At 65.1% G+C, this 24,004-nt stretch overlaps 1 protein-coding gene across 2 annotated transcripts in view; it reads left to right on the top strand.

Annotated features, from left to right (window-relative positions):
- PLXND1 (plexin D1) overlaps positions 1 to 24,004 on the top strand; it is a 49,304-nt gene that overhangs the window by 16,087 nt on the left and 9,213 nt on the right. For both annotated transcript variants that reach the window (XM_058288857.2, XM_071212231.1), the window contains exons 3-23: positions 1,975 to 2,106; positions 3,174 to 3,274; positions 3,379 to 3,508; positions 5,182 to 5,359; positions 5,487 to 5,595; positions 6,020 to 6,122; positions 11,456 to 11,560; positions 14,111 to 14,200; positions 14,424 to 14,517; positions 15,481 to 15,635; positions 16,676 to 16,827; positions 17,728 to 17,827; positions 17,913 to 18,052; positions 18,791 to 18,958; positions 19,047 to 19,137; positions 19,419 to 19,682; positions 19,791 to 19,940; positions 20,779 to 20,893; positions 22,368 to 22,475; positions 22,559 to 22,671; positions 23,537 to 23,641. In XM_058288857.2, the coding sequence (XP_058144840.1) occupies positions 1,975 to 2,106; positions 3,174 to 3,274; positions 3,379 to 3,508; positions 5,182 to 5,359; positions 5,487 to 5,595; positions 6,020 to 6,122; positions 11,456 to 11,560; positions 14,111 to 14,200; positions 14,424 to 14,517; positions 15,481 to 15,635; positions 16,676 to 16,827; positions 17,728 to 17,827; positions 17,913 to 18,052; positions 18,791 to 18,958; positions 19,047 to 19,137; positions 19,419 to 19,682; positions 19,791 to 19,940; positions 20,779 to 20,893; positions 22,368 to 22,475; positions 22,559 to 22,671; positions 23,537 to 23,641 (2,703 nt within the window). The remainder of the gene's footprint in view (positions 1 to 1,974; positions 2,107 to 3,173; positions 3,275 to 3,378; positions 3,509 to 5,181; positions 5,360 to 5,486; positions 5,596 to 6,019; positions 6,123 to 11,455; positions 11,561 to 14,110; positions 14,201 to 14,423; positions 14,518 to 15,480; positions 15,636 to 16,675; positions 16,828 to 17,727; positions 17,828 to 17,912; positions 18,053 to 18,790; positions 18,959 to 19,046; positions 19,138 to 19,418; positions 19,683 to 19,790; positions 19,941 to 20,778; positions 20,894 to 22,367; positions 22,476 to 22,558; positions 22,672 to 23,536; positions 23,642 to 24,004) is intronic.

Raw genomic sequence — 24,004 nt, 5'->3', positions numbered from 1 at the left:
GCCGGGAGGTCGTGCTAGCCCACCCTCCAGGTTCCTGGAGCTGGGAAGGGGTGCACGGGAGCCGGTTTCCCCACCTTGGGGCGGGATGGATGCGGCAGGGCCCAGCCGGGCCCCCAGGTGAGGCCTGGAGCTGCCTCCCCCACCTTCCGAAGCCCCCCCAGCCCCTCCGCCGCCCTCCCCGTGGGAGAGGCTCCAGCCTAACCGACTCCCATCCCATCCGGTTCCCTCCAGCTGCCCCATCGGGAAGGGTGAGGGTCGCGCCCAGCCTGCTGGCCCGGGGGCAGGGTGCTGGGGCGTGGGGGCCTACCCAGCCGCTGAGTCCTCTGTTGAGGGTCTCTGGAGAGTGGGGGCTCGTGGTTTGTGGGCGGATCTTGAATTCGGATCCTGGTTCTGTCACTCCAGGCCATGTGACCCGTGCGTGGTCGCCTCTTACTCCTGGGCCTCAGTTTCCCAGAGTGTCGTGGGGAGAATGAGCTGGACCACCCAGGGCTGTGGCCAGAGTGTGAACAGAGAGCAAGGCGCTGGGGTCCACCTCAGGGTCCCGCAGTCTCCCCACCGCCCAGGAAGCTGCAGTTATTAGGCACCCACTGTCTACCCCGTGCCTCAGAGGGCACGGCCCGGGCTTCATCTCGCCTAATCCCCACGTCCCTGGAGGGAGGTGCGGTCATCCTTATTTCCCAGATGTGGAAACTGAGGCTCCAAGACGGGAAACGACTGCTCCAAAGCCGCGCAGCCAGAGCGGGGGTGGAAGTCAGGGCCGGCTGACCTAGGCCCGGGTCTCCCTCTCCCGCCACCCTGTGCTGTTTGTCCCCCGCCTCCCCCACCCAGGCCTTTTTAACCGCAGCACCCAGGCCTTTAACCGCAGCACCCAGCCCAGGCCCTGGGCCCAGAGGCGCTGGGTAGAGGCTTGGAGGAGCGGCCGTGGACTGTGTCTGCCGATGGTGGGGGCAGCGGCCGGGGCCCAGGTCACTCCCCAGAGGCCCCTGCGCTGGGATGGCTCGGAGGCCCAGACCAGGGGGTGGGGGAGTGAAGCTAATCCGGGGGAGGCGTGGACAGACGGGCCCCAGAAGCCAGGGTGGAAGGGGGGGCACGGCACAGGCGAACCCGGAATGGCTGGGTTTGAGTGGGCGGAGACGGGGCGGGAGGGTGAGTTGAGGGCAGATCTGCAGAGTCTTGACCTCCAGAGCGAGTTGTTCCTTCTGCAAGGGGGAGCCACGGAGGGTTTTAGAGCCCTGGGGGAGGGCGGGCTGGTGGGAGGCCCTGCGGGGGGAGGGGTCCAGCAGGGCCTAACGAGGTGGCGCGTTGGGGACAGCCGACACTGGAGGGTGCGGCAGCCAAGAGAATGGGGTCTGGGGGCTCCGGTCTCATCCTCGGGCCTGGGGAGGGCGTGCGGGGGGCGTCCTCGTGCAGAGGCTGCCAGGGCCCAGCTGGCCCCCGTCGTCCTCCTCGCTGGACCTTGGCCAGGGGGGGGACACAGCCTTGGCCTCTGGGGTCAGAGGGGCCGGGCTCAAATCCCAACCCTGAGGCTTCTTTGCCGCCTGCCTCTTGCCAAGTGCCTCAGAGCCTGGCTCCTCCCCGGTGCCTGGGCCGGGCCTGAGGGCGGGAATGAGAGGCGTGCCTCCATCTTCTCATTTAACCCTCCCCGAGTCATATAGCTCAGGACCCCGGGGCTCAGAGAGGGCGAGTGCCTCGCCCCAAGTCACACAGTGTGCGTCAGAGCCAGGGTTTTCATCTAAGTCCCTGCGCTTAGTGGTGCGCTCAACAGCCTCCGGGAGGATGTGAGGTCCGTTCGCGTGACCGAGGGAGGAAGGGGATGTGCCGGTGGGAGAGCGGGGCCGGGCCGGGTGGCTTCCTGGCGCGGCCCCGTCTCATGTGCTGGGATCACCCGCCAGCCCCCAAGGGGCCTGATCCGGGGGGAGACAGAGCCTCCAGGCCTGGGGCCCCCCACCCTGACGCCGCCTCCCGTCCCGCCAGGTCAACCTGAACGAGAGCCTGCAGGTGGTGAGCAGGCGGGCGGTGACGGTGGCCTACGGGGAGCCCGTGCACCCCGTCATGCAGTTCGACCCCGCCGACCCCGGCTACCTCTACCTGATGACGTCCCACCAGGTGAGCCCGGGGGCCCCGCACGGGCCGCCTCTCGAGCGTGCGGCTCAGCCCGCCACCGTCACCGCCACCCCTGGCCCCCGCTTCTTCCGTCGCGCTGCACCCGTTAAGCAGCGTCGCTCCGTTCCCCGCCCCGTCCGCCTTCCCCCTCTGGGTGAGTCTCGACATGCCGCCTAAGTGAAATGACACCGCGGCCCTCTGTGTCCGGCTCACCTCGCCGAGTGTGGCCTCTCCGAGGCCCGTCCACGTCGTCGCACGCGTCAGAGCCCCCTCGCGTGGCTGAATGATGCGCCACCCGACGGAGCTCGTTTTGTCGTCCCTCCGTCCTGCCCCGGCGCTTGGCGGCTCCACCCGTGGGCGAGGGTGAATTGGGCCGCTGGGGCCTCGGGGGTCCGCCCTGGGGCTCTCCCTGGGAGTCCTCTTGTCCGCCTGGCCTTCGCACCTGCTGGTCCCCTGCAGGGCACCCCCCGGGCCTCTCCCCGCTCTGCCCGCCATCCGGTGGGCCCTGCGCCTCCCAGTGCGGAGGTCTCTTCAGGGACGCTCCCCCCCCCCGAGCTGACAGTGCCCCTGCTTCCGCCAGAGCCTTTTTTAATTTTTAAGATTTATTTATTTATTTATTCATTTATTGCCCCCCCTCAAGTTGTCTGCGCTCTGTGTCCATTCACTGTGTTCTTCTGTGGCCGCTTCTATCCTACCAGCGGCTCCGGGAATCTGTGTTTCTTTTTGTTGCGTCCTCTTGCTGTGTCAGCTCTCTGTGTGTGCGGTGCCATTCCTGGGCAGGCTGCACTTTCTTTCGCGCTGGGCGGCTCTCCTTACGGGGCGCACTCCTTGTGCGTGGGGCTCCCCTACACGGGGACACCCCTGCGTGGCAGGGCACTCCTTGCGCGCATCAGCACCGCGCATGGCCAGCTGCACACGGGTCAAGGAGGCCCGGGGTTTGAACCGCGGACCTCCCATGTGGTAGACGGACGCCCTAACCACTGGGCCAAGTCCACTTCCCCTGTTAGGGCCTTGAGCCTCGCTTTCCCCAAGGGAGCCCCACTGAGCCGGGCCCTCGCCTTTGCCCCCAGATGGCCAGGGTGAAGGTCGCGGCGTGCGACACCTACTCGACCTGTGAGGACTGCGTGGGTGCCGCTGACGCCTACTGCGGCTGGTGCGCGCTGGAGACACGGTGAGGCCCCAGGGGGTGGGTGCGGGCCGGGGGGAGTGTGCTGCAGGCCAGGGCGTGGGCCCGGGGGGCGCTGCGGGCCCCTGACCCCCCCGCGCCCCCGCCAGGTGCACCCTGCAGCAGGACTGCGCCAACGCCAGCCAGCAGCACTTCTGGACCAGCGCCAGCGAGGGCGCGGGCCGCTGCCCCGCCATGACCGTCCTGCCTGCCGAGATCGACGTGCGCCAGGAGTACCCGGTGAGGCGAGGCGCGCCGGCGCCGGCTCAGGGCACGGGCATCCCGGCAGGTCCACCCCAAACCCAGCACCACCCCCGTGTAAAGACGGGAGCGCGAGCCCAGGGAGGAGGCGGTCCTGCCCACAGTGCCCCAGGAACCAGGACGTAGTGACGGTGACGATTAGAAGTGACAGTGGGTCTCCACGGAGGAGGCGCTGGGTGCCAGGTACACGTTACATGCACAGCGTTCACCTCTCTTGGGCTTCGCGACAACCCTCTGAAGTAGTGCCTTCCCCATGGTACAGATGAAAAACCGAGGCACAGAGAGGTGAAGTCACTTGCTCAAGGTCACACAGCATAGGGGCAGCAGAGCCAAGATTTAAACTCAAGGGTCGAGCTCCAGAGTCCCAGGAGGAAGGGGGCGAGCGAGAGGGTGGCAGGAGAGTGAGCCCCGCTTCCTGCCTTTTCTTGGAGAGGGGAAGCCGGTGCTGCCTGAAGACCAGGCTACCCTTTCAGGCTCACGAAGCTGATCGCCCTGCCTTGGAGGGCGGCCACAGCCCCCTCCCTATCGAGGACAGGCAGGCCAGGGGAGGGGGCTCGCAGGCCCCCGCACGGGGCAGGGTCCCTCGCACCCTGCCTGCAGTGGCTTCTCTGAGGCTCTGTGCCTCGTGTCCCAGCGGGGGAGGACGGTTCTGACCGCGCAGTCCCTCGGCCCCTGGGGCTCCTGTTCCCTCTCCCGTAATTACACGTCACCAGGTCCTTCCCACGCCTCACCCCATCAGGCAGGCTTGGAGCGTGTTCATCCATCTGTCCTCCCTCCCTCCTGTCCTTCCTTCCTTCCATCCTCCCTCCCCCCATCCATCCATCCGTCCATCCATCCATCTGTCCGTCCATCCTTCCATTCATCTATCCATCCATCTATCCATCAATCCATCTATCCATCCGTCCATCCTTCCATCCATCCATCCTTCCATCCATCCGTCCATCCATCCATCCATCCTTCCATCCATCCGTCCATCCATCCGTCCATCCATCTATCCATCCGTCCATCCATCCATCCGTCCATCCATCCGTCCGTCCATCCATCTGTCCATCTGTCCATCCGTCCATCCGTCCATCTGTCCGTCCATCCAGTTCCACAGGCACCTAGACTGGGGACACACCAGTGAGCAATACAGAACCCCCGCCCTGGCGGTGCGGACGTGCTCGTGGGGAGGGGATAAGCCCCAGATCAAACGTCAAGAGGCCGAGGGGCGCAGCGGAGGAGGAGAGGGATGGGAGGGGTGGGCGCGGAGGGCGCTGACATTTTAGACGGGGCAGGGGCTCACGGCGGAGGGGGCGCCCCAGCCAGGCTACGGAGTTGGTGAGCCAGGGCGGCTCTCTGGGGAGCAGCCTGCGCGGAGGCCCTGAGGTGGGAGCGAGTCCAGGATGTTGGGGTATGAGAGGTCAGGGAGCAGATCACGTCGCGCCTCCGCGTCCTCTCGCAGGGACGAGTGTCGTTCTGCAGATGGGGAAACCGAGGCGCGGAGGGTGCCCTGTGGGGTGATGCCCCGGGGCGCCCAGGCCACCCTGCGGGGGCGTCGCACAGGGCACGCTCAGGCAGGGCGGCCCCGGGCTGGCTCTCGGCGGCCGGCCAGGGGGGGGCAGCGGCGAGGGAGCGGCCCGGGCGCCGCGCTGAGGGTCCCTCGCCCCCAGGGCATGATCCTGCAGGTGTCGGGCAGCCTGCCCAGCCTCAGCGGCATGGAGATGGCCTGCGACTACGGCAACGGTGTCCGCACGGTGGCCCGGGTGCCCGGCCCGGCCTTCGGCCACCAGATCGCCTACTGCAACCTCCTCCCGAGGGACAGGTTCCCGCCCTTCCCGCCCCAGCAAGGTCAGCACCCCCCGGGGACCCCTCAGTGGGCGGCAGGGCGGACCCTGAGGCGTGGAGATGGGGCTCCCGATGTCACGGCCTCCTTCGCCCCTGGAGACCCCCCCGCCTCCTCTCCCTCCCCCCCCAGACCACGTCACCGTCGAGATGTCCATAAGGGTCAACGGGCGGAACATCGTCAGAGCCAACTTCAGCATCTACGACTGCAGCCGTGTCGGGCAGGTGTACCCCCACACCGCGTGAGTACCGGGGCTCCGGGCCAGGGCCTGGGTCCCCGGCATGGGGCCCCTTCTCGGAAGAAAAATGAGAGCATTGCAGAGGCAGGCCCGCCCCTCGGTCCTTTGCACCCACAAACTCCTACGCCCCCGGCAGCTGTCTGCCCCTGGGAGCTCCCCGTCTCGGAGGGGCCAGAGAGAAACCCACCTAATTTAGTCTCCTAATGGCGCCGCTCCTCTCTTTCCTCTTTGCATACCTCTTGCAACGGGGAGCTCACTGTCTTGCAAGGTGCCCGCCTCCTCCCGGGCCGCTCTGGTGAAGAGACAGACCTTTTTTCCCTGGGCTGGGGTCTGCTTCCTGGCTCTGTGTGGGCCCAGGGCCTGGGGGCAGCGGGCGAGTGAGGGCGAGGAGCCCGGAGGCTGAGGGCCGCACCCCCTTGTCTTCCAGCTGCACCAGCTGCCTGTCGGCTCAGTGGCCCTGTTTTTGGTGCACGCAGCAGCATGCCTGTGTCTCCAACCAGTCACGGTGTGAGGCGTCCCCAAATCCCACGGTAAGCCAGCCGGGGGGCGGGGACCCGCCTCTACTGTGTAATTACCTTTTTTTTTTTTCCCTCTCGTTGAGTATGTCGAGAACATTCCCACATCGTTAAATATTCCCCCTTGGCATCGCATTTAACAACTGCGCGGGGCTCGTCACACAACACGGCGCATTTAGCAGATCCCCCGTTGTTGGACATGCTGGCCGTTTCCCGTCTCACTTTGGCTTTTAAACATTGCCGCACCAGACAACTTTATAGCCAGGCCGTTGTGCACATCCTGGATCGTTCCCTGAAGAGCCATTCTTAGAACTCTTCCTAACGTCTTAGAAAGCACAGCCCGCCTCTGTTTCACACCTGTAGCTCCCCTGCCTGTGGAGGGCCTGGTTTTGCACATCCGTGCCGGCGCGGCGCTCTTTAAAAATTGCCGTCAAAGTTTCCAACCAGCCTAGGGCCAGGGCAATCGTCCCTGAGGTCTAGTGAGGTGATTTACCCAAGGCCACCAGGCTCCAGTTCTCCGAGTCAGCAGCTGGGCTGAAAGAGGCCTCTGCCTCGGTTTCCCCATGTGCGGCAGGGCGCCAGGCTTGCCGGGGCGGGTGGGGCCTGGCTTCTTGGGTGCAGGGAGGGCGGGCTGGCTGCCTCGCGCTCGTGCCGGTCCCCCGGGCTCCGTCGGCCGGCCCTGTGCTGGCCGGGGGCCGGGTCAGCCCCTGCGCTCGGGGACGGCTGGATTCAATCAGTCACATTGGCGGGAGCGGAGGGGTTGCAGCGCAGGGGGACAACTGGGAAAGCCACACCCCTCGTCATTGGCTGGTGTCTGGGATGTGTTTGCTTGCTGGGTGGCCCCTTATCTTCACCCACGTTGCCTCTAAGGTCACCCCGACCTCGTGCCGGGCAGGATGACTGAAGCTGGGGGCAGAGGGGTGCAAGGGTCTTGATGTCACAGCTTGTCCCCCCTCTAGCCCGGCTACTGGGCCCTCTTCCTTGTGTCAGGTCCACAAGGGGCTGGGGTTAGGGACCAAGTGCCCACCTGCAGCTCGTCTCGCTGGGAAAGGCCTGCCCTGCCCATTTTCCAGATGGCACGGCCGAGGTGCCCAGCGTGCCTCCAGGAGGCCAGGGCCCCCGCAGGAGGAGGTCACGGGGGCCCCACCCGGGCGTGCATCCCGGGAAGCAACCCCGGCCTCCAGGGACCCGCCAGCCTCTTGGCGCTGGGCTCAGAAAAATCTCACCGGGGCCCTGAAGCCTCGTCTGCCCGCGACGGGCGCTGATGAGCAGCTGTGCCAGCAGGCGGGAGCCCGGCTCGCCACGCGGCGGCCTCCGCGGCCTGAGCCTGGGCTCTGCGGGTCTCAGCAGACCCGATGGGCAGGAGGCACCTGGTAGGCGCAACGCTGAGCTCCCAGGTAGGAAGCGGTAACGGGGGCGTTTAGGTACTGGGAGGGAGAGGCCGGGCGAGGCCACACCTGGGTCCCCCGGGACCCCTGCTTTTGGTCTCAACTGTGTCTCCTCCTTGCAGCCCCCAGCCCAAGACTGTGTATACAGCAGGCGCTCACTGTCAGTGTGAACATTCTTATCTCTTGGTGCTCTAACCCAGAGAAGTGGAGGCAGGGAGGCCCCAACCTCTACCTGGTTCATCAGCATTTATTGAGTGCCTGCTGTATGCCTGTACTTGGTACCAGGGAAGAACCTGATTAGACCTAGTCCTGCCCTCCCCATTGGGAGCCAAGGGCCCTTAAGGCTGTGTGACCCTGGGCAGACTGCTGAACCTCTCTGTGCCTCTGTATCCCCATTTGTAAAATGGGGCCTGCCCCAAAGGGCGGTGGTGGGGATTTGGAACTACATCTGTGAGGCACCAGCCTCATGCCTGGCACATAGTAGGTCTTCCCTAGAATGCCACCGTGACTATGGCAGGAAGTAGGCCAGGCATGCGCCTCGGAGGCTGGTGGTTACACTCTGCCTGGGCGGGTCAGGGCGGGCTTCTCTGGGGAGGGGCCTTGTGCTGGGGGTTCTGACAGATGCATAGGAGTTCACCAGTTGGGAGGCATTTCCATGGCAGCACCTCAGAGTGGCCTTCTCCCCAGGCCTCTTCAGGCCTCTGGCGCCCAGGTCTACAGCTCTGTGGGTCCAAAGTGGGGTGGGGGATGGGAGGGGGGCACAGAGAGGGTCTGTCTTAGAGGATTACGGTCACCCAGCTGGAGGAGACACAGCGCCTTCCCTGGGCCTGCAGGAGCCTCTGAACCGGAGCTGAATTTGGCACGTCGTTAAGTGTCAGCTAGCCGTGGAGGCGCCAGGCCTCGGGCTGGGTGAGGGGCAGCGGGCAGCGGGGTCTGCCCTTCCCAGCGGGACCTCTTAGAACCTGCGGGGCGATGCCAGCGCCAGGGCTGGGCCGGGAAAGGCGCCCTGGAAGGGAGCCGCTAGGGGCCGAGCCTCCTGTCACTTCCCCGTGAGGACAGTGGGGAGGGGGCACGGCTGGGAGGAGGGCCCCTGCTTTTAGGGGAGGGTGGCCGTGTCCTCCGTGCTGAGGTCTCCCCAAGCTGGCGGGGGGGCAGGAGGCCTTAGCAGGCCAGGAGGGTCCGCGCAGGCGGGGCAGGGAGGGTGGGCCTGGCGCCAACGCCCCCCTGACGCTGCCTTCTTCAGGAACCAGCCGGAGAATTTGGGGGCAGTTTAGGGAGGGCTGAGGGGGTACAGAGAGGCCGGTCAGGTGGATCCAGGGTCCTTAGGCTGGTCATGGCTGCGTTGGGGTGCCACCTGTCACCCCTCAATCTTGGCAGAGGCCTTGGGAGGGGGCAGGGTGCTCCACGGCCACCCCGCTTGGCTCTCCTGCTCAGTGCTCGGGGAGCCGCGGACACCCCGGCCTCCTCGCGGCTCTGGGCACGGCTCCCGCCCCCCGGTCTCCTGCCTCCTCGGCTCCTCCCGAGCCCCCAGCCGTGCCCTTGCCCTGCGCGCGAGGACGCGAGCTGCTTGGCTTGGGGTGGGCGTGGGCGGCCCCGTCCTTTGGTTCCGAGCGGAAAACCCCAGCTCAGTGGTTTTGACTCAGCAGAATCCATCAGCTCCCACGCGTGAGAAGCCTAGGGGTGGGGTGAGATCACCTTCAGGCGCAGCTGGATCCAGGGGTTCCCACAGCCCCTCCGGTGGGCCCCGGGCTCCAGGAGGCAGGATGGCTGCAGCTGCCCCCAGCCGCCCCCGCCAGCCCCAGGGAACAAGGAGAGCTCTGTCTCAGCAGTCCCCCGGAAGTCCCACGGTTGAACTGGGGTCACATGTATTCCTTGAACCAACTGCTGAGGCCAGGGCAGGCAGGGGGCACCCACGCACCCCAAACCACAGGCCTGCGGGGAGCGGTTCCCCAGAGGCGGAGACCTTGGAGTCAGGTGTGGGGGGGTTGGGGGTGGGGGCTGGGGGCAGCTGCAGACCCTGGGGTGGGGGCCCCGGGGGAGGGCCGAGGCGGGCTGAGGGGGGACACGCTCCGGGGCCACACGGTTAGAAGTGGTCAAGGAGGAGCGGGGCCCTCAGGCACTGTCCCCTGTCCTTCCTTCTGAGGGGCTCCTGGGGGACCCGGGAGATCACGGAGCACCCCTGCCCCGCCTCCCAGCCCCTCCTGTCAGCCACCTACCCCGGGCGGGGGTGCGGCTGGAAGGACAGGCCCCACAGCAGCCCCGACACCGTTGGGAAACACGTGGGGTCCGTTCCTGCCACTCCCTGGAGATTACACCCGGGAAGGTGCAGGCTGGTGGCCCTGGGGTGACCCGGGGCCGGGCGCAGCCGGTAGCCTGGCCTTGGGAAGCTCCATGGCGAGAACACGGAGGCCCAGCGAGGGCCAGCGACGCGGGCGCGCCCCCCGGGCCCGCTGGAGGCCAGCACCCCCCCCAGCCCGGCGCGTTGGCGCGGGAGGCCCCCCCCGGGCCTGGCCGCGCTGCTGCTTCAGCCGCGGCGCCCGTGCTCTGCCCCGGGCGCGGTGCCAGGGAGACGCTCCTTTCTGGCCTCGCGGGTGGCGCAGGGCTGGAGAGCACCCTGTGCTGCCCGTTCCACCCAGGGCAGAGCGCCTGGCTCTGGGCCGCGGTCTCCTCTTCTGTGAAGCGGGCGTAACGACGTTCCCTGCCTGGTGGGGTTGGCACGAGGAGGATTGGCGTGTTGGTACCTTGGAAGGCGGCGGGAACCGTGGCGGGTGCGGCGGGAGGGCCGTGTCAGCGTCGCCGGTCACTGCGGTAACGGCTGAGGTCTGGTTTTATGCCTGGGTCCCTGTCCTGCCCCCAAGCCTCGGGCAAGACCCCCAGTTCTCCCCCCAGAGCCCTGGGTCCTGGCGGGGTGGCCTCAGGGTGGACACACGTGGCTCGCTGGGCGTTTCCTGGCCTGTTTCTCCCCCAGGGGGACTCCGGCAGGAGGACAGAGTGGGAAGCTCCCTGGGCGGGGGTCGCTGGCCACTGTCCTGGCTACGGCCACCAGCTCAGAGTCCTGCGAGGTGGGGCTCTTGGCGTGGGAGGAGGCAGGAAATGGGTCACTGGGCCCCGAGATGTGGAGGATCCAGGGCCTCCGGGCCCCCTAATAGGACCAGGGACCCCAGGATCCTGGAGACCACGGGGCCAGGTGCAGACCAGCTGGCCGTGCCACAGCTGGCTGTGTGACCCCGGGTGGATCGCCGCACCTTGCTGAGCCTGTGTCCTCCCTCCCGCCGCCCCTCCCTCCCGTTTTTTAAAGTACACATGGTAACTGCCCGAGGCTCCGCTGGCCTCCACGTCCCGCCTCCAGCGTGGGGGCAGTGACCAGGCCTGCAGGTGCTGCCCAGAGCAGGCCCCTTCCTTGGAGCTTGGAGCCGTGACTCGCACCTGGGCGTGGAGGGGTGTCCACCCAGGGGGCCCTTGACCGCCCGGGCTCTCCCGGCCCTCGGCAGCGCCGGGCCCGTGGACGGCTCACGGCCTGTGGTTTCTTTCTACCCGCGTCGTTTAACGTGGGTCAGTCAGAAAGCAGAGCCCCGAGCCAGAGACGGGGGGCGGCTGCGGCTCGGGCCACGTCAGAGCAGCGAGGGGTCGCAAGCCCTCCTCCTCCACTGGGGGCGTTATTGCCGCTCTCCCAGCCTCAGTTTCCCCATCTGTAAATCGGGGCCAGGAAGCCTCCTGCCCGTGGGGTCTCCGTGCGGCTCGCGCGAGAGGGTTCGGGGGCAGCCCGGGCACTGCCCCTGGCGGCGGCCGCTGCTGCCGTCGCTTCGCCCGTGTGTTCTCGCCGCGCAGGCTGGCAGGCGCCTTCCCGCCGGCGGGAGCTCCCGGGCGGCGGCGCAGCGCGGAGCAGGCTGGGTGGGCAGCGGCCCCGCCTGTCCCCGCCAAGCGCCCGGGGTCACCTCCCCTCCTCCGTTTTGCCCGCAGAGCCCTCAGGAGTGCCCCCAGATCCGGCCCTCGCCCCTGGCCCCCGCGCCCACGGGCGCCTCCCAGAGCATCCTGGTGCCCTTGGCCAACGCCGCCTTCTTCCAAGTAAGTGGGGGGCCGGACAGACGGGGGGTGGGGAGGGGCCGGCCGCCACCACGACCTGCACCCGGGGCCCGCTGGCTGGGGGGTCACAGATGGTAGTTCCCAGCCCAGCTCTGCCCTCGCCGGCTGTGCGGCCTTGGGTCGATGACCACCCCTCTCTGGTGGGTCCCGCAGGACCCTGCCCTGCACCCACTTCCCGTGCCTCGGCACCTGCCGCGTCTGCCTGGGCGCTCTCTTTCCCTGGGGCTCCTCCGGGTTCTGTGTGAGAACGCCCCGCTTTGCCCGGGACGGGCTGCGAGAGGGAAGTGGGTGCAGCCTGGGGAGGACGGGGCGGCCCGAGGGCAAGGGCCGGGCCGGCGGGGCCCGCAGGCGGTCAGCGCCTCCCGAGGAACCCCGGCCGGGCCCCCATGTCGGCCGAGCCGAGGGTCAAGGTGCCGCAGCGCTGCGCCAGGGCTCCTGGACTTGCCACCTTCTGCCCAGGAGGGCGAGGGGCCGGACCCTGGCCTCGGGGCCGTGTGAGCAGCTGTCGTCCGGGTTGTGCCCTGACCTGCCCCCAGGCACCCCACGCCCCCCTGCTGGGCCTCATCTCCCCAGGCTGCCGCTGCTGCGTCCTCCGGAGAGAAGGGCCGGGGAGAACCCGCTGCCACCCCACCGCCTGGCGGCCGGGTTGGGAAACTGAGGCACAGAGAGGGGGAGGACTCCAGGTCACACGGCAGCCGGCTGACTCCAGCCCGAGCCCTGGACTCCCCATCCAGTGCTCTTCCTTGCAATGCGCTTCGCCCACCCCCCACCCATCTGGGCTGGGGGAGGGGGAGCAGCCTCTCCAGGTCCCTCCTGGGTGGGAAGTGTTGACGCGTCCTGGACGCCTGCCAGCCACCCCCCTCCCCAGCTCCTGGGGACTCGCCATCTGTCGCTTCTACGGAGTCGCTGAGGCCCGCGCCGGGCTGCCACACGTGGGGGCCACGTGCGGGGCATCTGGGAAGTGTCAGGAAGCCGCGTGCAACCGCGGTCCCGCTCGGCGCAGGCGGGTGCAGCTGCTCGGGGCCGCACCCTGCACTGGCTGAGGCCACAGCCTCCCAGGGGCGGCCCAGGGCCCTGGGCGGGCAGGAGCGGCCGCCCCTCACCTCTGCACGGCGTGCGCGGCGCCCTCGGACCGGAGGCTGCCCTCTCTGGGCTGCCGTGGCCCCTGCTGCTTGCCCGGGCCCGGCCCGGGGGCAGGGGGCAGGGGCCGGCAGCACCCCTGCCTGGGCTGCCTGTGTGCTGAGCTCGCACCCTGGGGTGCCCCAGGACAGGCTGCACCTAGGTGGGCGAGGGGTTGAGCTCGGGGACTTTTCAGGACAGACCCCGCCTCCCGGCTCGGCCCTGCAGGGACAAAACAAGCTTTCAGCCCTGTCAGCAGCCAGCTTCCTGTGTTGGCTGCCGAGCGGGGACCCCCGGAGGCAGGGCAGGGCTGGGGGGCTGACCTGCCTTCTCCTCAGGGCGTCATCAGCCAACAGGGACGTAAACAGGAAGTCCTGCCACGCGGCCGGCTGGGGGCTCAGCCCGACCTGCCCGAAACCCATTTGTTCATTCAGCAAGTGTTTATCAATGATGCTCCCGAGAGCCTTGTCATGGGCCAAGGGCGAGAGGACACTGGGGAGTCAGGCCCTGTTTATTCATGCAACAAACGTTTATTTGAGCACCTGCTGCATACTGAGAACAGCCAGCACACCTTAAACACATATTTAGTGCAACCCACTAAAAAGACAGCCTAGCCAGGTAGGAAAGTTCTTACTCATTGTCCAGGCAAGAAAATCAAGGCTTAGAAAGGAGGGGCAACTTGCACGAGGTCACAAAGCGAAGAAGTAGCAGAGGTGGGATTTGAACCCAGGCCTGTGAGCTGTAGAACTTGACTTCCTCTATCTTCTGCTGCCATGGTATGGGGGTTAGAGGGACTGAGTGTAAACAGAGCCTGGGCAGGGGACAAGGGTGGTGCTTGACACGTGCCGGGTGAGATGGGGTGGGCTTTAGAAGTTTAGCAGAGAGCCCCAGCTCCCCCCAAGATGGTCATTGTTGACCGAATGAATGGAGCCCCTTGATTGAGGGGAGTGTCGGGGGAGGCTCGGCAGCATGGAGCATGCGCTGGATTTTGAAGCCTGGCTTGAGTTTGCTGGGTGGTAGAAGGGGAGAGAAGCCTTCCAGTGGTAGCCCTGGGGCACCGGCCTTGGGGCCGGCGGCGGGGCGAGCTAAGGTTCGAGAGCAGGTGGAGGCTCCCTGGGGTGGACCTTGCCTGCAGGAGCTGGGCCGTTGTGACCCGAGTAGAAGGCCGCTGGCTCGAGAGGCCATGGGGAATACCGGAAAGGCTTTCGGTGGCCCAAGAACCTGGCAGAGCCCGGGTTCCGGGTGTGCCTGCTCTCCTGGACTTCCTCCAGCACTGGACACGGAGGCCAGGCAGGGCCACCCAAGCAAGGGGCCGGCGATGGGGCCAAGCCCGCCTGGCAGGGCGGCGGCCTTGGGAGCTGGAGGGCAGTGGTTGCTGGTCCGGCCTCCTCAGTCCCCACTTCTTTCCCACAGGATGCAGTCCTCGAGTGTAGCTTTGGGACAGAGGAACTCTTCGAGGCGGCGTGGGTGAATGACTCAGCAGTACGCTGCAACCAAGTGGTGGTGAGTAGTAGCGTGGCTCCTGTGGGGGTGGGCACGAGAGGCCTGCGTCACTCCAGATGCTGCATCCCTTCCTTGCATTTCACCTCCCCCTCCCCTCAGCCTTTTGCCCGCCCCCAGGAGCCCTGCTCTCACCTGTCTCCATGACACCCCCTCCCCCGAGACAGACCCAGGCCCGTCCCGGCCCCCTCCCAGCCCCCTCATGCTCTTTTCCATCCTTTTGCAGCTGCACACCGCCCAGAAGAGCCAGGCGTTCCCACTCAGACTTCAGCTCAAGGGGTGGCCGGCCCGATTCCTGGACAGCCCCGACCCCATGACAGGTGGGTGTCCCCACCCATCTGACACCTCACCGCTGGGCACGGCCATGGGAGGCTCAGCTGTGGTGGGGTGGCTCAGCCTCAGCGGTCTCCTAGTGCCCACAGTCCAGCCCACCTTGCTTTCCCCATTGCCCCCCCAGGCCCTCCCATCCCAGCCCTGCCAATCTGCCCAGTCACGCATCCAGCAGTAGCTGTGCCAGGTTCTATGCTGGGCACCCAGGAGACGACTCTGAAAAAGACAGACCAAAAATCCCTGTGCCCGCAGGATAGTTTCTTTTCTGCGCCAGAGGGCTTTGTGAGGACTTGAGGACAAGCCTTGAGCGCAGTGCCTGCGGCACCGCCAGCACCCCAAACAGCAGTGGTGGTGGTGGCTGCGTAATTTATTGTGCGAGCATAACTGCCTTTGTGTTCTGTTCCATCGACGCCCCGACGGCCCGCCTGTTCGCGGGGAGTCTCAGGGCTGGCTAGTGGGCATGGAGCCCCTGACTCCCAGGGGTGCCCCCCACACCGCGTGGCTGCCCTGTCCAGCCAGGAAGGCCGGGGGAAGCCTGGAGGTCACAGAGCCAGCCCTGGAACTTGGCCCCCCACAGAACCCACGTGGCACAGGGGTCCCGCAGCCCCACTGGGGGGCCAGCAGTCCTGCGCACCCCGGCAGCCCCTCAGGCCTGCGCTGACTCAGCCCCCCGCCCCCTGGTTCTGTGACCCTGGGCAGCTCACCGGCCCTCTCCCAGGCTGCCTCCAAGCCGTCTCTGTAGACTAGGGTACGCTCTGTAGAATGGGGGTGATCAGAGCTCCCTCCTGGGTCAGTGAGGCTGAATGGTAGGAGAGAGGCGGTGGCCGGCCGCGGCTGCCCCAGGGGATGGAGAACCCTGGGAAGAATCTTTGGCCGGGAGCAGGGTGAGGCGGTTCCTCGATGGGGGCGCACCCCCAGGGTGAGGCTGACCCACCCTCCCCGTGTCTTCCCAGTCGTGGTCTATAACTGCGCCATGGGCAGCCCCGACTGTTCCCAGTGTCTGGGCCGCGAGGACCTGGGTCACCTGTGTGTGTGGAGTGACGGCTGCCGCCTGCGGGGCCCCGGGCAGCCCCTGCCGGGATCCTGCCCGGCTCCGGAGATCCGCGCGGTAAGCCCCGCCCCGGGAAGCGGCCCTGCGCGCCCCCTCGCCTCTCCCCGCGCGCGCACACCTCCCCTGCGCGCCCCCGCGCCTCTCCCTGCGTGCACACACTTCCCTGCGCGCCCCCGCGCCTCTCCCTGCGCGCGCACACTTCCCCTGCGCGCCCCCGCGCCTCTCCCTGCGTGCACACCCCTGCGCGCCCCCGCGCTTCTCCCTGCGCGCGCACACTTCCCCTGCGCGCCCCCGCGCCTCTCTCTGCACGCGCCCCCGCGCTCTGTGATCCCTCCCCCGCCACCTTGCGGGGCGGCCCCCGGGGACCCGATCACCCAGCTCGCAGGCGCGCAGCCCCCCCCCCCCCCCGCCCCCGTACTCGTCCCCCGTCCAGCGCCACCAGCGCGATCTTATCCCTTGAGCGCCTGGCGGGTGCCAGGCCCCGCGGTGGGTGCCGGAGCCGCAGCAATGAACTCAACAAAGTGCTCAGCCCTGGAGGAGCCGAGGTTTTAGAGGGGAAGGAGGACGATGAACGAATAAGAAAATAGTGGAGAGGTGGCGATAATCGCTATGGAGAGAAATCGCAGGGCAGGGGCTTTGGGAGGGGGGCGCTGTCACTTGCCTTTATAGCAAGGTCAGGGAAACCCTGCTGATAGGGTGACAAGTGAGGCCACCAAAAACCAAGCCTCAACTGAATGGAAAAAAAAATCTCGGAAGGATTCTGCTTGGCCCAGTCATCTCTGGCCGGGATGCAGGATCATGTCAGATTTGGCCACTGGAGCTGCCCTGGGTGACCCCCAGGCGGCCACCCTAAGTGGCTCTGTATGTACTTGTGTCCCACCCACGCGGGCTCTGTAACCACACATCCCGGTGTGCACCCGCTGCCCTGCCGAGGGCCTTTGGGTGGTCCCAGCCCTCTCGAAGCCTCCACGTCCTTCCCCAGGCAGGGGGTCTGCCCCACCCTGCCGGCCCCGGGCTGCACACAAGGGTGGGAGGGCAGCTAGGCGGGGGCCCCAGCCTCAGAACCCCGTGTGCCCCTCTCTCCGGTCACCTGGCAGATTGAGCCCCTGAGCGGCCCCCTGGACGGTGGGACCCTGCTGACCATCCGGGGCAGGAACCTGGGCCGGCGGCTCAGCGACGTGGCCCGCGGCGTGTGGATTGGCGGTGTGGCCTGTGAGCCGCTGGCCGGCAGATACACGGTGTCGGAGGAGTGAGTAGCGGGCGGCGGCCCAGGCCCTCTGCGTGGCCTCCCTTCCCCCCCACCCAGCAGCGCCAACGGCAGAACTCCTCCCCTTTCCCCTTTCCAGCCTGCCTTGCCTTCCCCAGAAGCTGCTTACGCTTCCCAGTCTCCAGGACTCTCTTCCAGCTCTGCCCGCCTTCCATTTACGCTCTTTTCTGAACGGGAGTCTCCTCCTCATCTTTCAAGTCCCAATTCTACGGCCCCCTCCTCTGGGAAGCCCTCCCAAGTTCCCCTAGACCCGCCCTACTGCAACTCACGCAGAAGCCTTGCTCTGATGAAAAAAAAAAAGTTTGCACATAGGAAAGAAAGTTAGGGTGCTACTAGTGGGGTGTAAATATCTGGGTGTGCAGCCATTGGGCCTGGCCCCCAGGATCTTCAGGAAATGCTGTGAGCAAGGGAAGAGCTGGATTTCCTTTTGGGAGGCCCTAAGTCAGACTTGCAGATAAGGCCCTGCAGCTACCAGCCCAGCCATTGTTCTCAGGATCAGAGGCCATCTTGTCCCACGCCCTTATCTTACGGGTTTGCAACTGTGGGAAAGTAGTGGGGGTGAGGGCAGGCCTGGGGAAGAGACTGGTACCAGGCGGTGGATTTGGGGGCTCGGGATGGTTATTTACCAGCGGGCATTGCTTCGGTATTTTGACAACTGGTGATGCTGCCCGAGCGTGTCCCAGCTGAATGCCAGCCCTCTCTGTGGGTGGAAGGGGCTGCCGCAGGCAGAAACGAGGGGCCCACACAGCAGCAGCTGGGGGGCTGCGTTCCCAGGAGTAGGGGGAGGTGTGTCTGAAGGGAGAAACCAGGGTGGACCCTACCTGGGCCCCGGGGTCCCCTGGCTGCTCCCGCTGACCAGAGCTCCCCCCCACCCCGCCCCAGGATTGTGTGTGCCACGGGGCCAGCGCCAGGGGCCTTCTCGGACGTGGTGACGGTGAACGCCTCCAAAGAGGGCAGGTCGCGGGAGCACTTCTCCTACGTGGTAAGGGAGGCCGCAGCCCGCGCCCGGCCCGGCCCGCCAGGCCACCCCCGGCGGCTGGCCTCACCAGCTGCCTTGCCCCCCGCAGCTGCCCCTGGCCCACTCCCTGGAGCCTGCCATGGGCCCCAAGGCCGGGGGCACCAGGATCACCATCCGCGGGAGCGACCTCGACGTCGGCTCCGAGCTCCAGGTCCTGCTTAACGACACCGAGCCCTGCACGGAGCTGGTGTAAGTCCCTGGGGCGCGAGAAACCCGCGGGTGGAGGGGGCGTCACCCCTGCCCCCGGCATCGCCCGATCCTCCCTGGCTCTGTCCCAAGCAAGTGCCTTCCCATCTCTGGGCCTCAGTGTCCTCCTGTGGCGAGTGGTGAGAAGAATTTTGTGCTTGGTATACAGTAGGTGCTCCGTAAGTGGTAGCCTTGATGATGGTGGTGATGACTGCCCACTGAGATCTTCTGGCTGCACCAGGGTGTGGCCGGTGGCAGGGGTGTGGTCCAGAGCTGTTTGCTGGAATCCTTCTGTCTTTATTGTGCACCTACTGTATACTGGGCCCCATTGAGGGGCACTGCTGGGTACTCCAAGATGAACCCAGCACGGTCTCAGCCCTCAAGGGAAGCCACAGAAAAGAGGGACACGCAGAGGGAGGGGCTGGGAGAAAGGCCAGGGGCTCGGGGAAGGCTTTTTGGAGGTCAGAGGGCAGGAATTGCTGAGTAGGGCAGGGTTTGGAGAGGAGCAGCGAAGGTGTTTGGGTGGGAGGACAGCCTGGGCGGAGGTGCGGCAGCGGGAGTCAGGGAACGGTGGGGAGGGAGGGATTTCTGCCTTGGGGGCCAGAGCCGGGGTTGGGACCCGTTGGGGGCGGGCCTTGAACGCCAGGCGGCCTGAGGACCCGGCCCCCCGGGGCGCAGAGCAGGGGGGGGCCCTGTGGGCGGGGCAGGCGGCAGGCCCGGGTGACCCGCCGCCCTCCGCAGGCGCTCGGACGCCAGCATCTCCTGCACGGTGCCCGCGGGCGCCCTGCCCGCCCTGGTGCCCGTGTGCGTGCGCTTCGAGCGCCGGGGCTGCCTGCGCGGCAACCTCACCTTCCGGTACATGCGCAACCCGGTCATCACGGCCATCAGCCCCCGCCGCAGCCTGGTCAGGTGAGCCCCCCCCCCGGCCCGCGCTCCCCGGGCGGACCCGCGCTCTGGGGCCGCAGGCGCGGCTGATGGGGCTTGCTGTCCCCCACAGCGGCGGCAGGACCATCACGGTGGCGGGCGAGCGTTTCCACATGGTGCAGAACGTGTCCATGGCCGTGCACTACATCGGCCGCGAGCCCACGGTGAGGGGGCTGGAGGGGTCCCTGGCCGCGGCCGAGGTGGCGGGAGTGCACGGGGTGGCCCTGGCAGGCCAGGCTGTGCCCGCTGCATCTCTCCCCTCTCCCTGCCTGCCTCTGTCTTCCCATCTTTCCTTGTCTCTCTGTTTCTCTCATCTCTCCTTGTCTCTCTGTTATCTCTATTTTCCTGTCTCTCTTTCCTCTGTTTTCTGATCTCCTTTCTCTGTCTCCGTAAACCTCAATCTTGTCCCATTTCTCCATGTCCGCCTGTCCGTCCCCCCTACCAGCTCTGCAAGGTTCTCAACTCCACTCTCATCACCTGCCCGTCCCCTGGGGCCCTGAGCAATGCCTCTGCGCCCGTGGACTTCTTCATCAATGGGCAGATCTACACGGACGAGGTGGCCGTGGCCGAGGAGCTGCTGGACCCTGAGGAGGCCCAGCGGGGCAGCAGGTTCCGCCTGGACTACCTTCCCGACCCCCAGTTCTCCACGGCCAAGAGGGAGAAGTGGATCAAGCACCACCCCGGGGAGCCCCTCACCCTGGCCATCCACGTGAGCACTGACAGGCGCCGGGTGGCTGGGAGCAAGCGGGCCAAGCCACGCCCACGGGCTTGGGCGAGTATCTCCCCCACGAGCATTCCTCTTCCCCTTTGCCCACAGAAGGAGCAGGACAGCCTGGGGCTCGAGAGCCACGAGTACCGGGTCAAGATAGGCCAGGTGGCCTGCGACATCCAGATTGTCTCAGATAAGGTCATCCACTGCTCCGTCAATGAGTCCCTGGGCACAGCCGAGGGGCAGCTGCCCATCACGGTGAGTGGATGGGACACTGGAGGTGGACCTGGCCCCTAGCATCGGCCCATCTTTCCAGTCCTGTGCCCTTTGCCCCATACTGTAGAGTTCACTGAAATTTTTCATGCTCAGTAGCTTAGGCAAGCGAAGCAAAGCAGAGCTTTGCATCTCCACTTGCCAGGTGAATAACTGAGCTCCAAGAACTTAGAGATTTGCTGAAGGTCAGAGATCAGCCCCATTTGGGCCTGATGGGGCAAATCAGAAGCCAGAAGAAGTTGCCCCAATCCCACTTGGTACCCCGCCCCTGACATCCCCTGAGACTTGGCTGCCACTAAGCAAAGTCATGGTAGGAAGAGGAGCAGGGGCTGGAGGGGAGCAGGGAGGATCTGGAGAGAGGGAACTTTCCTGCACTGTACCTGCTTGCATGTCTCCTGGTTCAGGCAGCCTGAACCACCCAGGATGGCTCTGCCTGGGAAGGCTCCCTTGTGCCCCCACCCCAGTTCCTGTTCTACCTTCTGAATCCTCAGACCCTACCTCTTCCCCTGGTCCTAGCAGATACTTGGGGACAGCTGCAGGGCCTTGGGAACTGCCTGCCACTGGCCCCTCCCAGGCTGTGATGATAATCACAGCCTCCTGTACTAGTCTTGCCCTTGTGCTGGGCTTGGTTCTAAGGCCCGAGAAGCATCCTCTCATTTAACCCTCAGGGCATTTCCCGGGAGGTGGGTATGGTTATCTCTGTTACAGACATGGCATCTGAGGCTCAGAGAGGTTAGGTGGCTTGCCCAAGGCCACACAGCTAATCAGGAGAGGAACCAAGGTGCAAGTGCCTCAGGGCTACGGGCCCCTCTCCCCTGCACAGATCCAGGTGGGGAACTTCAATCAGACCATCGCCACACTGCAGCTGGGGGGCAGCGAGACGGCCATCATCGTGTCCATCGTCATCTGCAGTGTCCTGCTGCTGCTCTCTGTGGTTGGTAAGGAGCCTGCCTCCCCATGCTGCTTGGGAGAGGAGCTGCTGCCCCGCCTGGTCCCTGGCCCCTCTGAGGACTGGGAGCTAGCAGGAGAGGCGGACAGGGTGACATCTTGAACAAAAGCTTGGAGGTGGGGACAAGCTACCATCGCTAGAGGGCGGTGAGAGGCACGCCCTGGCTACTGCACAGACGCGTGGGGGTTGTCGGGGATGTGCCAGGCCCCGGCTAGCGATCCTGAGTGTCGAACAGAGGAATTTGGAACATTGTTCTCCAGGCAGTGGGGAGCCACTGAAGGTACCTAAGAGACACTGTTTATGGATTCACCTACTGGATTGGTGGGTTAGAGCACTGTTAAGATAAAACTTATAATATGGTTATAAAAGTAATAGCGTAGCAGAGAAATTGGAACGGTTGTGCAGTGCCAATGGGATTATAAAATGGTGCAACCACTTTGGAAAGCAGTTGGCGGTTCCTCAAAATGTTAAACATGAGAGTTCTACGATTCAGCAAGTCTACTCTTTGGTGTCGATCCAAGAGAATTGACAACACATGTCTCTACAAAAACTTGTACATGAATGAATTTTTATAGGAGGGTTATTAATAACAGTCAAAATGGAAAACGTGGTATATCCACGCAATGGAGCATTACTCAGCTATAAAAAGGAAGTTCTGATACGTGCTGCCACACGGATGAGCTTGGAAAATATGCTAAGTGAGAGAAGTCAGTCACAAAGGGCAAATACTGTGCAACCCCACTTACATGAAACACCTAGAATAAACTAACCCATAGAGACAGAAAGTAGATCAGTGGTTACCAGGGGCTGCTAATGCGTCTGGAATTGTGTTCCGGCATGACAAAATAGTCTAAAATTAGACGGTGATGGTTGTGCAATTCTCTGAATGTACTAAAAACCACTGAATTGTACACTTTAAATGGATGAATTATATGGTATCTGAATTATATCGTGTAAATCTGTTTTTTAAAAAATAATATAACCAATGTAGAAAATTTTAGGGAAGAACTAAGGAAAATATGCTGAAAGGAGAAAAAAAAATTCCCATTATCAACACTCAGTATATTTTGGTCTATTCCCTTCCAGTCTATTTTCGAAGCAAACAAGTATGAAAATACCTACATATATATACACATACATATATATGTACACACATATATATATATATACCCAAGGGAATATAACACACTGCTCTGCAGTCGGCTTTTAAGCTTCTTAACATCTGGCCATTTTAAAAAGCTGGAAAAAGGAGAGAAAGCAGCCAGTCTGCTTCGTGCTGGTCGTTGCCCGGACCCTTGCCCAGCCTCCCCTGGGGGGGTTTGCAGTCCACAGCAGGAGGCAAGGACCCGAGGGCTGCGCCCCCCCGCCTGCCCACCCCCGCCGGGGAGCCTGGCCCCGCGCACGGCAGCGGTCAGTGCCTCCCAAAGGGCGCGCCGGCCCTCAGCCTCCCCCCCTGCCCGCAGCCCTGTTTGTCTTCTGCACCAAGAGCCGCCGCGCCGAGCGCTACTGGCAGAAGACGCTGCTGCAGATGGAGGAGATGGAGTCTCAGATCCGCGAGGAGATCCGCAAAGGTAGCGGCCAGGGCCCTGGGCCCCGGCTTTGCCTTGCGGGCGGCGGGCTCGCGGCCGGCTCACGGCTGCCTCCTGCCCGCCAGGCTTTGCCGAGCTGCAGACCGACATGACCGACCTGACCAAGGAGCTGAACCGTAGCCAGGGCATCCCCTTCCTGGAGTACAAGCACTTTGTGACCCGCACCTTCTTCCCCAAGGTCAGCCTGCACCCGCGCCAGCCACCCCAGAAGCTCCTGGAGGGCACCTTTGGGGAGATGGGGAGACTGGGCGAGCACAGGCCCCCTTGAGCAGTGCGAAACCTGCACACCTGCCTATGGCGGGCCTGACCCCCTGCCCTGTCTGGTCAAGGAAAGAGGTCCCGGTTTCGTCCCCACTCCTCATGTCCCCTGCCAGGCTCTCTTGCCTCTCCAGACCCCTTCCCAGCCAGGCTTCCTGGGTCTCCTCCACTGGACTTTGCCCCATCCCTTCCGTGCTTCCCACAATTCCGCTTGCCATTCCAGGGCCTACTGCCCTATCTCCGCCCTTTCCTGCCTGTTTGGGGGCAGGTATGCTGATGGCCTGTGCCCTTCCTCTTCCTGTCCACACTGTTCCCTGCACGGCAGCCGAAGCAAGCCCACACCTGACTCCCTGGCTGTCCACGGGCCCTCTGGTGGCTCAGGCTCCCACGTGCCACCCTGCGTGGCATGGTCCCTGCCGGCCGCTCTGCCTCGGCTTCCCCGTTCTTCCCTGAGCTGCTTTTGCTTCCTCTTGAGCCTCGGGCCTTCTTGCCCGGTCGCACCCTGACTCATGCTTCTTCCTGCACCTCGTGACTCCTCTGGGACACCTCTGCCCCCTTCCCTGGAATCCCACAGTCCCCTGCGCTCCACCCCTGCCCCTTATCACTTTTCATCTCTCCGTCATTTTTTTGGTCAATTTCCCCCCAGCCACCCACCAGCCCGGGGGCCCAGCAGAGGCCCCCCGGGCCAGCCTGGGGCAGTGTCCCTTTGTTTGTTGAGTGACCCCTGCCCGCCAGGGTCAGAGGCAGCTCCAGCCCTGCTGAGATGCTGGGGCGTCTCTCCGCAGTGCTCCTCCCTTTATGAAGAGCGCTACGTGCTGCCCTCCCAGACCCCCAACTCCCAGGGCAGCTCCCCGGTGCAGGAGACCCACCCGCTGCTCGGAGAGTGGAAGGTGAGTGCCTGCCATCCCCCACCTCAGGGCAACCCCGCGCCTCCCTGGACCCCGTTCTCCAGCTCCTCCAATCCACTGACACCAACCTCGGGGAGCCAGCAGGTGCCCGCCCCTGGGAGGTAGGGTAGCGAGAACCCCTGCCCAGGCCAGCCTGGAGGAAAGAGGATTTCCCCCACCGCCTGGGGTGCTAGGCTGTCTCTGGGCACCCTTGCACCTCTCGTCAATTCAACTGAGCCCTTGTTTGCAGTTACGGGGAGTTGGGAGGCACCTGCCCTTGGAAGGGAGCGAGCCTCCCCAGCCCAGGAGGCATTCAAGCAGCCACTCACAAGTGCCAACCCCCAGGCTCCCCCCACCCCGGCTCCT

This window comes from Dasypus novemcinctus, chromosome 26 (genome assembly GCF_030445035.2).
Source record: "Dasypus novemcinctus isolate mDasNov1 chromosome 26, mDasNov1.1.hap2, whole genome shotgun sequence".
Classification (NCBI taxonomy): domain Eukaryota; kingdom Metazoa; phylum Chordata; class Mammalia; order Cingulata; family Dasypodidae; genus Dasypus; species Dasypus novemcinctus.
The sequence above is the reverse complement of the archived record's forward strand: the minus strand, read 5'-3'. Positions and strand labels throughout refer to the sequence as shown.